This window comes from Cloeon dipterum, chromosome 2 (genome assembly GCF_949628265.1).
Source record: "Cloeon dipterum chromosome 2, ieCloDipt1.1, whole genome shotgun sequence".
Classification (NCBI taxonomy): Eukaryota; Metazoa; Arthropoda; class Insecta; order Ephemeroptera; family Baetidae; genus Cloeon; species Cloeon dipterum.
This window is the reverse complement of record NC_088787.1, coordinates 21,332,555-21,349,923: the sequence shown is the minus strand read 5'-3', so window position 1 is coordinate 21,349,923 and position 17,369 is coordinate 21,332,555. Positions and strand designations below refer to the sequence as shown.

General features: G+C 46.8%; 1 protein-coding gene across 7 annotated transcripts in view; it reads left to right on the top strand.

The window, feature by feature from the left end:
- The window catches only part of Eph (Eph receptor tyrosine kinase), a 104,361-nt gene that overhangs the window by 81,273 nt on the left and 5,719 nt on the right, over nt 1–17,369 (top strand). For 2 of the 7 annotated variants that reach the window (XR_010574375.1, XM_065479648.1), the window contains exons 4-13: nt 9,420–9,839; nt 9,894–10,158; nt 11,900–12,055; nt 14,095–14,255; nt 14,574–14,828; nt 14,974–15,160; nt 15,217–15,331; nt 15,392–15,462; nt 16,021–16,071; nt 16,452–16,843. Coding sequence is in view for 6 of the 7 variants with exons in the window: in XM_065479648.1 (XP_065335720.1) it covers nt 9,420–9,839; nt 9,894–10,158; nt 11,900–12,055; nt 14,095–14,255; nt 14,574–14,828; nt 14,974–15,160; nt 15,217–15,331; nt 15,392–15,462; nt 16,021–16,071; nt 16,452–16,843 (2,073 nt within the window). In the remaining variant the exon portion in view is untranslated. Of the gene's footprint in view, nt 1–9,419; nt 9,840–9,893; nt 10,159–11,899; nt 12,056–14,094; nt 14,256–14,573; nt 14,829–14,973; nt 15,161–15,216; nt 15,332–15,391; nt 15,463–15,838; nt 15,857–16,020; nt 16,072–16,451; nt 16,844–17,369 lie in introns of all 7 variants that reach the window. The other 5 variants (XM_065479650.1, XM_065479651.1, XM_065479654.1 and 2 more) reach the window with 5 other exon arrangements.

Here is a 17,369-nt window from a genome sequence, read left to right as displayed (position 1 = left end):
GGATCATATTCGCGATTATTTGCGAAGGCAAAGGGTGCGGACGGGGACGACGACCGTGTCTTATTGGCCGCCGCTGCTGTCACCTTTCACGAAATACAGCCGGCGCTTGTCAGCAGCCAACACGATTTATACTGCGCAGCGTCACAGAGGCGAGTGCCACCCCAATCTAATGTTTTATTCCGTATGATAAATCCGGCTCGCTCGCTTTTATATTTCGCAACAATGGCAAGCAGCTCTGTCGCTTGTTTTCGTGCCTTCTCTCTCTGCCAGTGTGCGTATAAGTTGCATATATTCCCGGGGTGCCATCTGCTGCTATTATACACGCATACATATCTGCGCGGCACCCTTTCTCCTTTCTCCGCCGCCGCCATGCGCACATACATATCCAGAAAGTGGCTGGCTCTTCATTTATCATTTCGCATCCTTTTTCTTGCCACGTGCTGCCAGAGCAGTTTTGCTAAAAGCTTAAGTTTCCAGGCTGGCTGTAAAAAAGAATTACTACCGCACAGCCAGCCTGGCAGCCTGGTGCGTGTGTGCAGTCTGTGGCGTCATATATCTGCCGCTGTCAGCCTTCCTGATGGAAGTTTCGGTGCGTGCTAGACACACCGAAATTTAATATTTGCGGCTTTGCCTTGTTTTTAGTAAATTGCACCGGCAGCCACAATAAATCTGCCCCCGGGGCGAAATGAAATGAAAGATGTGTCCCGCACGCCGGAATTAGATTCGACCTTCAGGCCCAAGGGACGGGCAGCATGGTTCGCTTGGTGGTTTTTACCGGAAGAAAACCAGTAAAGAAAGCGCATGCAGCAACAAAATTTCCGCTGACACCACACGTTGTAGATGAAGCATAAATTAAAAGATTTAAAACTTAATTTTCGATTTTTAAAGATTGGTTTAGCTTCAATCTTTCGTAATTCAAAGTCAAATTCAAAGCTGGTAACTATGAATAAAAAAATTAGTGGCAGACAGTCAAAATATCATCGATCCCACGGTGTCCCAAAGTTCAAAATATCCCGGCTGGCCTATTTTTCCGCATAACAATTGCCTCTCTAGCAGGGTCATTCATTAGCCACGCAGATAAGGTCGCGCGTGCAAATTCATATTTCAGCGGCCACGCAACAATGGACTCTTTAAAATTCGTCGTTGGACCGCGAAATGAAAAATTGCTCGAGTGACACTATCTACCCCAGCTTTCTTTCGGAGCGGCGTGGCCAACCAACCACCCACAAAGCCAGAGCATGCAAAATCGGATATGATCTCGTTACATTAGCCTAACGAGAGAGCAGAGCATACAGCACGCGGCCAGCCGGGGCAATATCGACCAGGTAATCACACTGGCAAAGCTTACACAAAGAGCTTACGGCCATAAATTCGTGTAGTGTTGGCTCCGCAGGGTAAAAAAGCGTCTTTCCGGGGCCCCCCTCAAAGGGCACATAATTCAGCAATGAATAAAAAAGCGACTGCTGCTGGATTATTGCCGGCCTCCGGTCCTCTCGGGCCGTCGCACTAAATTACGCGGTATTATCTCATTTCGGGGTGGCAATCAGCAATTATCACCAGCCAGCACTGAGACGCGGGGACGGGGGCGGCGGCAGACGCATCTATCTCGTTTTATGCCCACCTTGGCTGGATATGGTGCGGATTATGGTCCCCGAGGGAGCATCCTCGGCTGTTGTTACATCCCTGGCGCGCATTATCCGCACAGAGTCAAGCGTATAGATTCGCCCCGTGTTTGCCTCGGAAAGCTGCTGGAAAATTGACCGATTTGCCTATCGAGCGCGCATCAAGTCACTGAGGTGTGCTGCTCAGACAGGAATTTTCGGTGCCTTACGCAAGCAGGTCATTAAAAAAATGCTTCCCATGCACATTTCGCTTTGCTGTAGACAAATTAATTCGGGGCACGTCAACCGTCGGACGATAAAAATGTATTAACAAGTTAACTATGCCGAGATACATTATTCATCTTCCGCACCTAACCATTATTGTTTCGGTGTTTGTGTTTTTAAACGGCACAGGAAGGTTGTGCGTGACCCTCCGCTTTCGTCAAGTCATCCGTGCTCGTCGTGTTCGTCGGCGCGGAGCAGATGACATTCCACTTTGCACTTTCGGACGGACGGATGGACGGGGAAAAATTTGTGATGGAAGCCTCAACACGTCTGCGCTTTGCGGGTGAAGCCCCGCCGTAATTCATCATCCGACGCCGGCTCCGGCATGCGGGGAAAAATTTTATCAATCTGAATAAATTATACACGGGGCTCGGTCGCTCAGGTAGACCCCAAGATGAATGATCACAAAACACACACACAAGCTTGATTAATCGCCGCGCGATGACTGCATCTTAAGATTCGAATTCGTCGGAGTTTCCTGCGCGCAGACTTTGGAATCGTTGGCGATTGTTCACGCGTGCATGCTAATCGGTTCATTTGTCAAAGTGGTGCACAGGTGTGAATGGCTCTCAGAAACAACAACAACAAAGCCTCTCGGCTTCTGCTGGTTTATTGACCCTCGAGGACATTGTCGTCGACGTGCGACCAACTGAACCGTGAACGCGCGGAGTGGGCGTGAAATTTCCAGGAGCACAAAAAATCGGCCCAACACCTGTTTCTCGCTGGCCGCAAATAATTTCCCAGGCAGTGCATTTGATTAGGCCCGTGTGCGTCGGTGCATAAGATAATGTAACGGCAGAGGCACTTTGAAAAGGCTGAAAGGCTCTTAACATGAAGCATCACGCTCCGTAATGAAGTGAAATTAGCGCGGGCACAACCTGAAAAATCGCTTCCTAACGGGTCACGCGGATTTTTCTAGTGATGCAAATGTTTATTTCTCGGCCAAATCAATTAGCCTTCGATTAATTAGCCGCAGACGCACCGGGAATTGTTGCGTGTTTGTGTTTGTGAGAGCGAGCTAGACGCCCCGCCGCGCTCAAACTACCATCCTCTTCTTCCCTGATGAAAAATAATACGTGCGGCTGTTTGTTTTCGGCGCGGATTAAGCATTCTCTGTGATAAATTATTATCATGGCTGCCTCCTCGGCCCGCAGATCCTCACACACACACACATACGCAGTAATTGAAATTTATTCTTGCGATTCATCTACGTTTATTAAAAGCAGCACCCTAACTTTTATCCGCGGCTCACGCGTATATGAAACTTTCATGAGTCTTTGCGTAATAAAATTCTTCTCTTTTTTGTTTCAATGCGTCTGGCGTCCCAGAAGCCAGCACACTCGTAAAATTTAACTGCCGCTGGTTTCCCTTTTTCCCGCGCGCTCGTTCACCTTTTGCAATTTGGCCTCGTGCATTATTTGCTTCCAAATTCCCAAAATTCGCCCCCTAAAGGTGCGAAAACGCGTGCCCGTCTTTTCAACGCCTTTTTATCTCCCTCTCGCTTCCTTCCTCGGAAATTCAAATTAATTCACAGCTTCAATAACAATCTGCAAGAGTTGATGGACTTTTTTGTGCGCCCACCCTCCCTTTGGAAAGAAAATCACCAAAATTCCTCCTCTTGCCGCGGCAACCGGATTTTGCAGTGTAATCGCCTGCTGCCAGACGCCCCCTATCGAAATCTGCTCGAGTGTTTTTGCTGGAAAGCAGAGCGCTGCTGCTTCCTCACTATAATAGCGCGCTCTAAGTCCCCGGCGTCGACGTTCAAAGGAGCGAGCTAGTAATTTCACGTGTGAATAACTCCCAAAGATGCGCGATACTTTTCCCTTTCTCGATAAATCCCTTTTAGCAAACGACGCGCTCCTTCTTATTCTCCTCTCTTTTAAGGAGAAACTGCCGGTGCTGTTGCTGATGCTGCTGCTGCATAACTGCACTTTCATCTTGCACGCGGTGATCTGTTAATTCAGCAGCAAAGGTCAAATTATCACCCGCGAGAGATCATTATTTTTATGGACTGCCGAAATTGCGTCGCTATTGTGCCGGGCAAGAACCGAACGGTAAATTTCGTGCAGCGTTTAATAAAAAGCCGCGGCGAGTGTGATACTCGTTTCGAGGTAATTCAAACCTCTGCTCGCATGTGTGGAAGGCGAAATTGGCCAAGAATTGGAGTATGCTGTGTACTTAATGCACCGGCACACGAAAGAGAGATAAGAGTCATGTTCGCATCTCCCGTTATGAGCCAGCAAATCACAATTTCGTTGTTTCTTCGTTTCGATACAATCCAAATTGCAGTTCCGGGAGCATGAAATATCTGCGTGAAGCCGCCGACCAGCCTTTTACACGCATTCTAACGCAGCGGGAAATATTTCCGCTATTTCTCTCGCCGCTGCTGGTGAATTCCGCGCTGCGGCTTTTATAAATGGTGCGCGAGACGAGAAAGATGAGAGAGTTTTTGTGAAAAATGATTGGCACCCTCATCGTGGAGGAGGAATTTTTCAGCCGCCCGCGCCCGCTTTTCCTATCGATGTCAGCTTACGCTCGGAGGAAATCGCCATTATCTTCTCCCGGCGAAAAATTCTGGGGAAAAAGACGAAGATTGGGTTTGTTGCGCCATAAATTTGTAATGGGCTGCCTGGATGCGGCTGCAAATGAAATTCCGGTCCTTAAGATGCAACAGATGAGCTCGAAAGTCGGAAGTTAATGGACGCGGCCAAAGTTTCTCTCGTTTATTTAGTAAAGTTGCTCTAGCAGGGCAAAAAACCCTAGCCGGCCGGGATAAGACGAAAATCAGGCCGGGCGGAAAACTCCGCTTAGCGTCACACTTTCGCTACACACCAAGCGAGTGAGCGAGAGGAAAAAATCAAGCTGCGGAGGAGGACAAACTTAAAGTTCATGCGAGTTCAGCAGGTCTTGGGGGAGTTTCTTGTGCGAAAAAAAGAGGAAAAAAGTGTAGTGATGCCAGCAGCCAGCTCGGTGCAAACTCCCGCTTGAGACAAGCAAACTTTTGTTGTTGTTTGGTTGGTCGGTCGGTTGGTTCGTTGGTTCGCTTACAATGCATACAGAGCGCGTCCCTGCGCCTCGAGATACACACGCACTTTTTGCACTCTTGAGGCGCTTCTTCTTTAATAAAACACATCCCTCGCATAAACTCTCTCTCCGAGCAGAGCAGCTCTCGAGAGAGAGAGGGCGGAAACAATGCGTCCTTTCGCGTCTCCGACAATATCAAGGAGCCAAATCGCTTTTGCCGCTAAATTAATCGGCCGAGGAGCGAACTTGGATTTCTTGCATAAACATTTTTAATCAGCCGAGGGGAGAGTCGCGAAATCGATTCGTTCTCATCCGCACACACACCTGCGTTGATTGATTCCGCACGATCAAAAGCAGGGAAATCGATAGCCCGGCTAATTGTAATCCGCTGCTAGAGTTTCGGAAGGCACAAAGCAGCAGTCGGTGTACGATTTCAAGCTTCAACCCTTATGTGCACAATGCAATTTTTAGCCGGGCTCGAAGCACACGGGGGTGCAGATGGGTGTACTCGCGTCGTTCTCTCTTTGAGTTGGAGGTGCAGCCTCCTTATTCTCTCTTTGCGACGACGAGAGAGATCAAAGAACGCGAAAGAGAGAGAGAGAGAGAGAGAGAGAGAGAGAGAGAGAGCCAACTGCTTATATGTCTCTGCAAATATGCACTCGCTCGTGAATGCTTTTTCGGCAGCAGGCGCGCCAACCATGCAAATTGGCGCCAAAAAGTTTTTCCCCCGATCAAAATCACTCGCGCACTTCAGGATTTTTCTTTTTCGAGCCTCCTCGGTACTCTGGCGCACGAATTTCAACTCCCTCCAGCTTTTTCGGCTGGTGAGTAATAAAACATGCCGGTGTCGCGTAACTCCTTGTCGAGTACAGCGTATGTACGTGTACAGCGAGCGGGCTCTTGTCAACTCATCACGTCTCAAGCGTCCGCCAGCCAACCCCGTTCATGCTCTCCATCGCACCCTACACCTTGAGAGCGCGCGCGGAGCCGCACGTCTATACGATGCAAAATTCGTCGGTGCGCGAAAAACCGGGGCCACCCGCGCGTGTATTGATTCTTTTTTATTTTCGAGAGTGCCGCACGTGCGGGCACTGCGCCGCAATGAGAAACAAAAAATTAAAAGTTATTACACGCAGCGTGGCGGCAGTTTAATCTCGTCGATGGAGTTTGCAGAATTTCCCTCGCTCTCGAACACAAAAGGAATCGAAGATTACGGAGCAGGCGAGCTGTCAAGGGCTTAATACCGAATTCAGCCTGCGCCTACACCCGCGCCGCTTGAGTCAATATTTGCACTGACGGTTTTTCACTTTCAATTCCTTTTCGCTCGCTCGGTCGCTCGCTCACCCTGCCGACCGGCCCTCCGTCGCCCCTAATTTATGCAACCCTCTCGGCGAGCGCGGCAAACTTTTTAATTCCCAGCACACTGCAGTGGAGTTTCCAGCCTATAAATTAGACGGCGCTCGCGAAAATCTGCACCTGCAGCGGGCCGATTCGATTAGTGCGCCGCAAATTACACGGTATTAAATCGGTTTTTTTCTCACGGCCGTCGTAATTAGTCGCTTTCAATACAATGTGCCGCATTAATTTGCATTCAGAGAGAGTGTATCAAAGTAAATTACGGGCTTTTCTCTGCTCTCGCGCGGCCCGGTTATTATCCAGTAGATGAATAAATTCGTGCCTGCCTCTTAATACGCGACCAGAGTAAACACGGCGCCGCGGGCCGAAATTGAGCGGCGAATGCGTCATCTTGGGCCAGCCTCCGAGACGCGCGGCGCGATGATGGCCGGTCGGTGGGTCCAGTCCCCGGAGACCTGCATACTTGCACTCGGCGCTTTGAGCTAACACCAGCAGCAGCCCCTTTTCGATATCTCCGGGGAGTGGAGGAAAAACCACTACGACTGCTGTTACTTCCTTTTTTACTTTCCATTTAGGTCCTTTACGTGACATCCACCTTGTTAGAAAACTGCAGCCGGGTCTTATAAGTCGAGATAAGGGCACCGGGGACTGCCTCCTTCAGCGCTCGCTTATTGAAATTTATCTGACTCGCTCCAAACATGCACGTGCTCTCTCGATCTTCCTCGAAAAGAACGTTGCAAAAAATTGGCTTTTTTGAGTGCTACTCAACTTTGGCGAAAGCCAATCCAATTTTCATTGAAAATCAAAAGTCAAACCCAAAGATGATATCAAAATATCACTTCCGATCCATAAAAAAATATTTCCCTGTTGGAGGGGGTGTGCATTGCTCTGGTCGTGATTTTTCCTAATTGATCGTTTTATCGAACACAAATTTTTCCGATTTCCAGAGATGACAGCACTTCTTTAGATATTTTTTTTTTAATTCCAGGAAAAATAGGCTCCTATTTCCAACTGCAATCAAACCCTTTCCATCTCTGCGGCTGCTGCATGTGGGAATAAATTTCCTTTCCCATTTTGGTAGCAGGCCGAAAAAGCGCAGTCACGTCTCGTCTGCTCCATTGTACACACATTTCCATAAACGATTTATAATTTGAGTTCCGCTAGCCAGCCGCACTCACACACACTGGAGCTTGTTAGATTTTCAGTGCGGAGGACCTCTTTCTCTTTGTATGAAAATCTCGTTCTGCTGCACCCTCTCTCCGCCGTCTTTTCAAGATCAAAGTCAAAGATATTCGCTCTCTCACAGCAGTCAGGCCGACCTTCGGTCCAGAATTTAATCCGCCGTGCCGCGGTGGCAGCAGCAGCACTTTGGCATCGCTAATCCATTACTATTGGCCTGTCAAAAAGCAAATTAATCCTTAAAAGGTTTGATGCGCGTGAAAAGATGGATATGTGAAGATTTCGGCAGCCGTTTCTTGCATTCTGACAGCTGTCCCGTGTTTTAAGGCTAGACTTGAATGAAAATTCGGAAAGTGTTGAAGCACTGGCAACGAATTTGGCAAAAAGCTGCTTTTGAAATGGGGAACAACCTCTACAGAAATACGTGGGCGCGCGGGCATTGGCCGCGGCACCAAAGGAAGACTTTTAAATGATAAAGTTGGCGGCTGCAACCCTCACTCGTTCGCTCAGAGAGCTCACATCAGTGTGCACGTAATCTGCTTCTGCACGATTGCATTGCCGACTCGGTACACATTCAGGAGGATAGCCCGCATAAATATCCGGCGAGAGAGCTTCATTTGCGCCGTCGTCTGTGCAAATAAATGCACATACACACACACGCGCGCGCGCGCGGCTGCTGCTGCGGCTGGATTGATACAGCGCTTCATTTGCGGCCGAGACGGATGCAAACACACACAGAGCTGGAATTAATTAAAAGCGAGCCGCCTAGCTGTTTTGCTGCACAAAATGCGATTATAATTGGCAAAAACACGCGCTCACGATAATTAACTGCGACGCACACCCGGACAAAGACAAATATACATATACAACGCGCAATGACGAGAGGAAATTCATTAAACGCAACGACGAACAATGCGCCCGGTTCTCACAGATAATAGACGGATCGGTTGGCGCAGGCCGGAGTCTGAAACCGAAGGTAATAAAAGTAAAAACTTGCAACCGATTACAAATGGAACTTTGCGACACTTCTCACGGCGTCATCTCAAATAGATTCTGTTTAGCCTTCAATAAACTTTCCCTTGCAAATTAGATTTTACAATGGTTACTCCTAAATATATAAGAATCGGGTGGCTCACAATGAATTGATTGCAAAGAAAATTACTTCACATCGTGACTCGTTTATTCTAATTTTATTTTGTGCTCAGAGTTAGGTGCATTCGGCAAATATCAGTTAAATTCGTTCAAGTATGGCTAAAAATAAGTCCTCACTGAATTTCTCTTGTGGTGTAATTTCCTTTTTTCTAAAACGTGCTTGCCTTCCAATAATTACGCATCTCGAGAGGTAATTAATATTCATCCCGGCTGAAAAGTAAATCAGACATCCTCCGGAGATTTGCATAGCCTCTCGCAGCGTCCTTGCTTGAGTGCGAGGTTTAATTTGATTAATCTCATGGCCACCGCGTATCTCACCTGGTACTGGGAAAGAAGCTGCGGCTGGTTTGTGTTCCGATTCGGAGAGAGGCCACCCACAGTGAATAATCATCGAATGCCCCCCTCCATCTCTCCTTCCGACTGTGCATACACAAATACGAGAGAGGTCTATGATTAGCTGGCTCGACAAATTGTTAAGCCGCGCTCTTTTTTTGCGCTCGATGCGAGTGAGACGATTCTGCCGTAAAATCAAGGCCCGATTTTCAGAGGTCCGCTTGCGTCAATCACGCTGGTTTAATAACACGCTGCCGATCTCTAAACCAACTGACCGGCCGACTGAGAATTTCAAATTGCACAGACGTGTTCTGGCTGAAATAAGTTATAGGAGTTGATTGCATCTGCCGCTTCGAGGCTAATTGTCAGGAAATATCTTACACGAAGGGGAGAGATTCAATCGTGGCTTTTGATTTATAACTGTTTTTCACCGAAAAAGGAATGTAGAATTGTTTCTCAAACTAACAACGCTATTTTCTCTGTTCGCAGTTTTTGGAAGAGTCCGAGTACAGATCTGAAGAGGGCTACCGAGCGTACACGGCGTGTGACTACATGGTCGAGGGCGTCGATAACTGGCTGATGATGCCCCTGATCAAGCGGGGAGAGGCCAACCGCATATACATAAACACCCTGTTCTCCATTCGTGACTGCTCCTCGCTGTCGAACGCGGTGCGCACCTGCAAGGAGACCGCCAGCGTTTACTATCACGAGATGAGCGGCGAGACCGGCTCCACGCTTCCAGACGACAGGGAGAGCTACAAATTCCTCGGCAAGTTGGTGACCAAAACCTTCTCAGCCTCTGAGTCCGTGGCGGACACCAACACCACACAGTCCATCCCGGCGTCCGAGCACGGCGTCTTCTTCGCCTTCAAGGACGAGGGCACTTGCATCACTTTGCTCTCCGTTCAGGTGAGTCTTGATTCGGGAATATAGTACCAAGCATTTTTCATCGTTGAATTGCAGGTGTTCTACTTGAGATGTCCCGAAGTAACCGCCAACTTGACACACTTCCCTGCCACCGCGACAGGTCGCTCGTCGTCCGATTTCGTGATGGCGACCGGCGAGTGCGTGGCCAACGCCGAGGCTGTCGACCCTTACGGCGTAAAATCCCAAACGATACCCCAAAGCTGGTGCAAGCCTGACGGCAAGTGGTTCTCGGTCGAAAGCGTCGTCAATTGCAAGTGCAAGCCCGGATACGAACCCGACGCCAATAATGTTTCCTGCAAAGGTGAGCGCATTTTAACAATTATTATCCGTTTCATCTGGAAATCAGTGCCCATCGCAATTGACCCTGGTTGAGGCCTTTAACCCTTCAGACTTGTGCGGTTTCACCGGTTATGGGACAACATGGACGCAGAGACAGACGAATAACATTCAAAATATATTAATTTCCACTGGTTTTGGTGCAGGACTCTCTTTATTCTCATTATTTGCATGTGGAGCACTAATCCTCTTCCACCGACTGACAACGAGATAAGACGTTGCAATCGTGACGATATATTCTGGTTTAAATCGCACCGAGCTGCGTGTGTGTAAGTGCAGTCCCGTTGTCCAAATGGCGTTCGCCTCATTCGATCCAATATAATAATTTACGATACCGAAATCAAACTGCCTGCCTTTCAGTATATAATAACAAGCCCGGCCGTGGTTTTATCGCATCCTCCGAATCTCGTTTTGGCAAATATGCCTTTGTTCCGAGCGAGCGAACGGGCAAGAGAGAGAAAGAGAAGAAGAACAGATGTTGCGGCGAACGAACCAAAACTTTATTAATAGCAGCACTCTTTTATATTTACGATGACAATGTTTCCCCGGGCTTCCATCTCAATTTGTACGGCGTGCAGATAAAATCGCCAAACTCGCTAATGAAATGATAGCCCGCCGCCAGGGATGTTTAAAATTGTTCGGCAAAGGACAAGTTTTTTCCTATCTCAAATCACCCTCAATAACGTTTTTCACCTTCTGATTCTTTTGGCATATTTTCTTAACAAACCAACTGGCTGAAATTTCAAATTGCACTTTTCATTTTCTGTTTTGTTTTGCTGATGTGTGATTCATTTCAAAATGAATGTATGGCATTTTTAATGAACGAGATCAAACCTTAATATTCTGGTTAGCGTTGTCTACTTAAAAATAAAACTAAACTATATACGTAGCGCATGCACATACGCTTTTCCCTCCTTTTCTCGTCCACGCTTTATTGCCGAAGTCTTCGTTAAAAGCGTATTATGCAAATTTCCCTAGCTCCTTTTTAATTTCCGAGCGGCAAACTTTGCCAGCAGTTTGAAAAAGCCGCGCTGAGGGGAAATAAAAGCTCTCATGCTTATTAATCAGGGAAAAATTGTAGCATTTCGTCGTCATCGGCGCGGTATTATTAAAAATTCCTCAGCAAACTTTGTATTTTTTTTTCATGCGCTCGCTCACCAAAGTTTCTGTTCTCTCGCAGAGTGGCCTCGTCGTTTCTCATTCCGAGAACGCGGCGATTTTATTTGCAGCTCATTCTCGACAAAGACGGTTCGCTCGCGCATGAATGAACGCCGCATTAAACAAGCTGCCTCTCTCTCTCTCTCTCTCTTGCTAGTTTTTCCTGCGACACACACAGAGCAGCATCATTTTGAATGGCGCCCGGCTCGTAAAATTTGCATAACTGTTCTCATTAGGTGATGCATTCCTTTTCACAACAATGCCCTCTGCTTACGAGATAAGGAAAACGCCGCTGCTCCGGCTGGGCTGCTCGACAAACTTTTTGTTTGAACAGACCGGCGAAACAAATAATAACGAACGCCTTTCAACGCGCGCTTTTCTTCTTCTTCTGCAGTTAATAAACTTTAGCGAGAGGAGATAAATTCCGAGCCGAAACCGAGTAAAGTTTCCTTCGCGGAAGTTTGTTTTAAAAACATGCCCCTTCGGGAAAGGAGCACTGATTTCCTGAAATTCCAAAGAAAAAATATGACAACATGCGGGGGTTTCAGTGTGTCCACCTGGCAAGTACAAATCCAACGCCGCACACAACGAATGCTCGCCGTGTCCGGAGAACAGCCGGGCCGACGACGAAGGAATGACCGAGTGCACGTGTTTGCCCGGCTACTACCGATCGTCCACGGACCCCAAGTCGATGCCCTGCACAGGTAAGAAATCAGGCCCTTCAGCATGCTTGCCTGACTCTTCCGACTTTGACTGTTGTTTGCTTCTTGAGTTCTTTCTGTCCCTTCCACTAACCCTGGTCTTGACAAACACTCCTCCACCACACTGTGCTTTTTCCGGAGCGTTCCCGTGTTAATTATTCACCATAATCCATTGTGCTAGTCTTGTCTGAGCTGTGTGAGTGTGTGCATTAGGCTAATCAGGCAAGCTGCTTTTTTGTCTTAAACCAATTAGAGGACGCGAGGCCGGTCGGCCGACTTCCTCCTCGCCTTTGTGTTGTTCCCCCGCGCGCGCATAATGGAGATGTCAAGCATTGTTCTGGCAACGAGCAAATTGCCTAAAACAATTCTTTTATTCCTCCCCGTTCGACGCGCTGGCAGTGCGGAGGAAAGAAAACCCGCGCGCGCGGCTGTCAAACGCAAGTCGCTAATTCAATTGCGCTAATCGAGACGGAATGCTAATTAAACGGCGGAAAATGAGCGAGCAATTTTGCTTCAGTGTCAGCCTGCCAGAGCTCGAGATGACGGTTTTCGGCTCTTCTTTCGCCGCCGGCCCCAAAAAGAAAGTCTTTTAAGAGAATTAAGGAGCAGCCAGCACGTCCTCCGCGCGCGCAGGAGACGAAATTCGTTTAAGACTTTGTGCCGGCGCGTCACGCAGCATTGTGTAGTCTAGTTTCGCCGCTGCTCGCATGCAGAAGAGCAAGAGAGTTGCCGAGGATTCATTTTCCACACGAGTGCGCCCAGTGCAAATAACCCTATTACGAACGAGCCGGAGACCTAAAGCTTTCTTATAACATTTTTAGCCCTAGCCAAACTTGGCTTGGCTGATGAAAAAAAAGTTTTGCAAAGTGATTTCGAGCCGGCAATTTCCTTCGAGGCATTTTGTTGTGCGTAAAAACACTGGGTGCGCAAACTTTGAAAGAGAAAATTGAAAGTTAAAAAAAAAATTCCGTTACGGATTACACGTCGTCTTTCGAGGTGTCAATTCAGACGACTTTGTATGTGCGCACGGAATTTATAATCCCGTGTAACATGCATTGCAAATATGACACGCCCTGCAATCTTCGAAAATACAATTTACTCTGTTATAGAGACCGTACAAAATACCGTTCGCACGATGCGCTGCGAGAAAGCTGCGGTTGGCTCATTACTTTGCCTTTTTATTCCGTCTCGATTTAAATACACAGCGACTGCCCACATTGATTCCCGTGTGCTCTGTATTTGGCTATCCGCTTGTAATCTCATCAGACACTCTATGCTAATTCCTTCTTAACTAATCCAATCCCGCGCGACTGCAGATTCTGTCTGACAATCACCATTGTGATTGAAGTATATTTACATTTTGAAATTGTATCGACAAATGATTTTCCCTGTGAGAGGAATAAAAGGAAAAACGCCAGCTCATTATCATGTTTTACTTCATTTTCTTCTTTCCTGCGTGGGCGGCTTCACTTTCGTGCGTGGCATTATTGTAATTTAGCACACCTGAATGTGTACACAATTGTAGCACGCTCCTTCGAGAGGATGGTGCAGAATCCTTTATTTTTTTTCATTCGCAGCACGAGAACAATACATGCGCGACTTATTTTTTCCTTCTTTCTCCCTGCTCATGACGCCATCCCATTTAAGAAGCCAAAAAATGTTTCGCCGAGCCGGGTTTTTCTTTTGTTTGCGGATTTTTTCGTACCTGGTTCTTTCTTTTCGCTCTCGTTTTGTTACATAAACGGTAACGCGTGCGTGCGAAACCCTACTTTTCCTGAGGTCATCGGAACGGGGCAAAGTGCCAGGGAATTTCCAATGAAAAATCCGCGTGTCACTTGCTGGACTTCCATTAGAATTCAAAGGGGAAAATGCATTGAGTCCCTGGAGTGCATGAATAATTCCACCGTTCAAATATTTTTCGTATTTGCTGCTGATTTGCATGCCAATTAAACCGGAATACGTAAAAGTTGTCCTGCACGGAGATTTATGCCTCGTTTGTGTTCTTGCATTTTCGCTAATTGGAGTTTGTTTCTTCTCCGCAGTGTCTCCGACGGCGCCGCAGAATCTGACCGTCACCGCCGTGGACCAGTCGAGCATCAGTTTGACCTGGCAGCCACCGCAGTCTCAGGGCGGACGCACCGACACCTACTACAGTATCGTCTGCGATGTGTGCAGCGACAGCGCAACTGTCGAGCCCAATCTTGTGAGTTGTATTACAATAATAATAATAATTTTATTAATATTAAATATATGATTTTATCTCAATTTTTAATCAATTTTATTGTTAGAAATTTATTTTCACCAAATTAATGCATTCATTTAAAAATAAGTCACTGTAAGTAATAATCCTCACCATAAGATTTGATTAATTTATTGTTCTCGTGGTCACAATTTTTTTAATGTGTATTATTTGCCAATAAAAAATGAAACAGTGAGAAGGTCACATGCATCAGGGCAGCATTCATGGCACACCACGTGCCATGACTCTCCTGGAAAATTAATAAATGTTTTTATTTCTCAGGACAACTTCCGCGAGACGTACGTCACGATCTCAGGGCTGCAGCCAATGACTTCATATGGCATCAAAGTGTTTGCCAGAAACGGTGTCTCAGAGCAGTCGACCGACAAGACAGCGTACGCCGACATCATGGTGTCGACAACCGCGTCGGTGCCATCGTCAGTCTCAAACGTCAGGGTAACCAGCATCAAGTCCACTGAGGTCACGCTAGCGTGGGACTCGCCTGAGGACTATCCCAGAGACGTCGAAATGTTTGAGGTATGAAGCGATTGTTAAGCTAAATACACCAGGACTAGGAGAAATTTATTTTTCAACATAAGAAATCATAGGATGATCGTTGCAATTTCAAATAAATTAAGGGCAACAACAATTCAGTTTCTAACTGAAGCTGTCTCTTCGGCAGGTCCGCTATTTCATCAAGGGACCGAACAACGTGCAACACTCAGCCCTGTCCAACGACACTTTCAAGCTGCTGACAGGCCTGCGGCAGAAGACGGAGTACGGCTTCCAGGTGAGGACGAAAACCAAGTCTGGCTGGGGAGAGTTGAGTCCGCCCATCTACAAGACGACAGGTCAGGTGCTGAATCCAGGTACGCTTTTGATCCAGCCTCGCTTAAATTCTCTTGTCTAACGTGGATTTGTGCAGCCTTCGTGGTCGAGGAGGAGGACAACGTGCAGATGCGGATCGTGGCTGGCGCGATCGTCGGCACGGTGGTGGTGGTCGTGCTGGTCATCGTGCTAGTGGTGCTTTTCTTCCGAAGGTATGGCTGTCGCTGTTGCTGCCGCCGTAGAGAAGCTTATCGAATACGGTTTGATTACAGTCGCGGGTCTGACGACTGCAATAAGAAGCAGCCGAGCGACTGCGACACTCTCGAGTACCGCAACGGCGAAGGTGAGTCTCTTGCCGGGTCGCTTTCTCTCCTAATGCATCTTGACGCCCCTTTACTAACCAGCGCTCTTACCTGCCCAAGTACTATTTTGCTCTTGTTACTATAGCCCTGCAGTATTCTTGGTATAACCCAGCCGCAGTTTTGGCTGGCAGAAAAACTGCGGCCTTAATCTGTGGGGACACGGCCAGCCGCAATTATACATAATTATTACTGTTGATAATTTACGCCTAGACCAGTTCCCGAAATGCGCGCCACACGTCGGAAATTTGCCCGTGTTTTCGGTCCGATCCAAATACTTTATATACATATTTCTCGACAACCCTGGAAACGTTTGAACTAACCACAGTTGTTTCATTCCTTTATTTGCCACCCCAAAAGGATTAGTTATCACTTACAGTAAGTGGAATTTTGCGAATACATATTTTTACAGAAATTCAATATCTCGTTTTTTGCAAGTCCGGCATGCGTTTTGCCCGCATGAAGTGTTTGGCTCTCGACTTTTTCCAAATTTTTTCGTTTTGACATGTTGTTTTATTTGTTGTTTTGTGGCCCCGTTACAGTGCACTGCAATTTGGACAGCCCTCCTATTGTTACCACCCATACCAATGGCAGTAAGTACCACACAGTATTTTATTTGCGTTTCGGTTTCCGTCGCCCCGCTTTTGCTTCACGTAGTTGAGCTTTTTGGTAGCATCTATAATTATTGTCGCTTTCCATTCAAACACAGTTGGCTTTAATTGAATGAATCGTGCTGTTTGACATTATTTATTACATTTAATATCAAGTTTGGCTCAATTTTGTTTAAATTTTTACTAGAACACACAGACTCGAGTGAGTTATTTTGGCTAATGCTTTTACTTTAGAAATTCTGCATTAATTTTGAGTTGTTCAAAATTGCCTCGGCAGCGAGAGATTGAGACAATCGAAACTGAAATTCATTCAATGGTCGCTTTGTGCTTTCTGACACGAGATTTTCCACTTGAATTAACAGTGACAACTCCACTTTTCACCCAAGTCGGCGCCTCGCGCACCTACATCGACCCGCACACGTACGAAGACCCGAACCAGGCGGTGCGCGAGTTCGCACGCGAAATCGACGCCTCTTGCATCACCATCGAGGCCATCATCGGCGGCGGCGAGTTTGGCGACGTGTGCCGCGGTAAGCTGAGGCTCGCGGGCCGCGCCGAGGCCGACGTCGCCATCAAGACGCTCAAGCCTGGCAGCTCCAACAAGGCTCGCATGGACTTCCTCACCGAGGCCAGCATCATGGGACAGTTTGAACACCCCAACGTCATCTTCCTGCAGGGCGTCGTCACCAAGTCTAACCCCGTTATGATCATCACCGAGTACATGGAGAATGGCTCCCTCGATACCTTCCTCAGGGTATGTTTATTTATTTGGCTATTTACTGAAAAAAAAATCACTAACACTATTGAATTAAAATATTGTGGAGTTTTTTTCACAACCATTTGATGGGGTTTGATAAAAGATTACAATTGCCAAAGAAACAGTTCGTGTTGTTTATGATTCGCTAGATCCACACCTCTGGCGAAATTAAAAACGTAAAATTGTACTGTGTTTAAACTGCCATAATTCTATAAAAAGTGATCGGATTTATTTAAACTTTGAATACTTGGAATCTGCTTCAATTTTCTCACTTTTACAAAAGTTCGTGATATTACAAGAATTCTCCAAAAGAAAAGTGATGTGGGAAAATCGCGTGAAGAAATATAATTTGCTTGTTTTGATATTATCTGAGAGAATTTTTAAAAAATCAAGCTTTATTTTGTTGATTTCAAAATTGCGTAACTTTCTGGTCTTTAAAATGGCTTTACAAGGATTTTGGATAAAGAAATATTTTTTCCAGAATATGTTAAGAGTTAAAACTTTCATCAGCTTTCCAGATTTG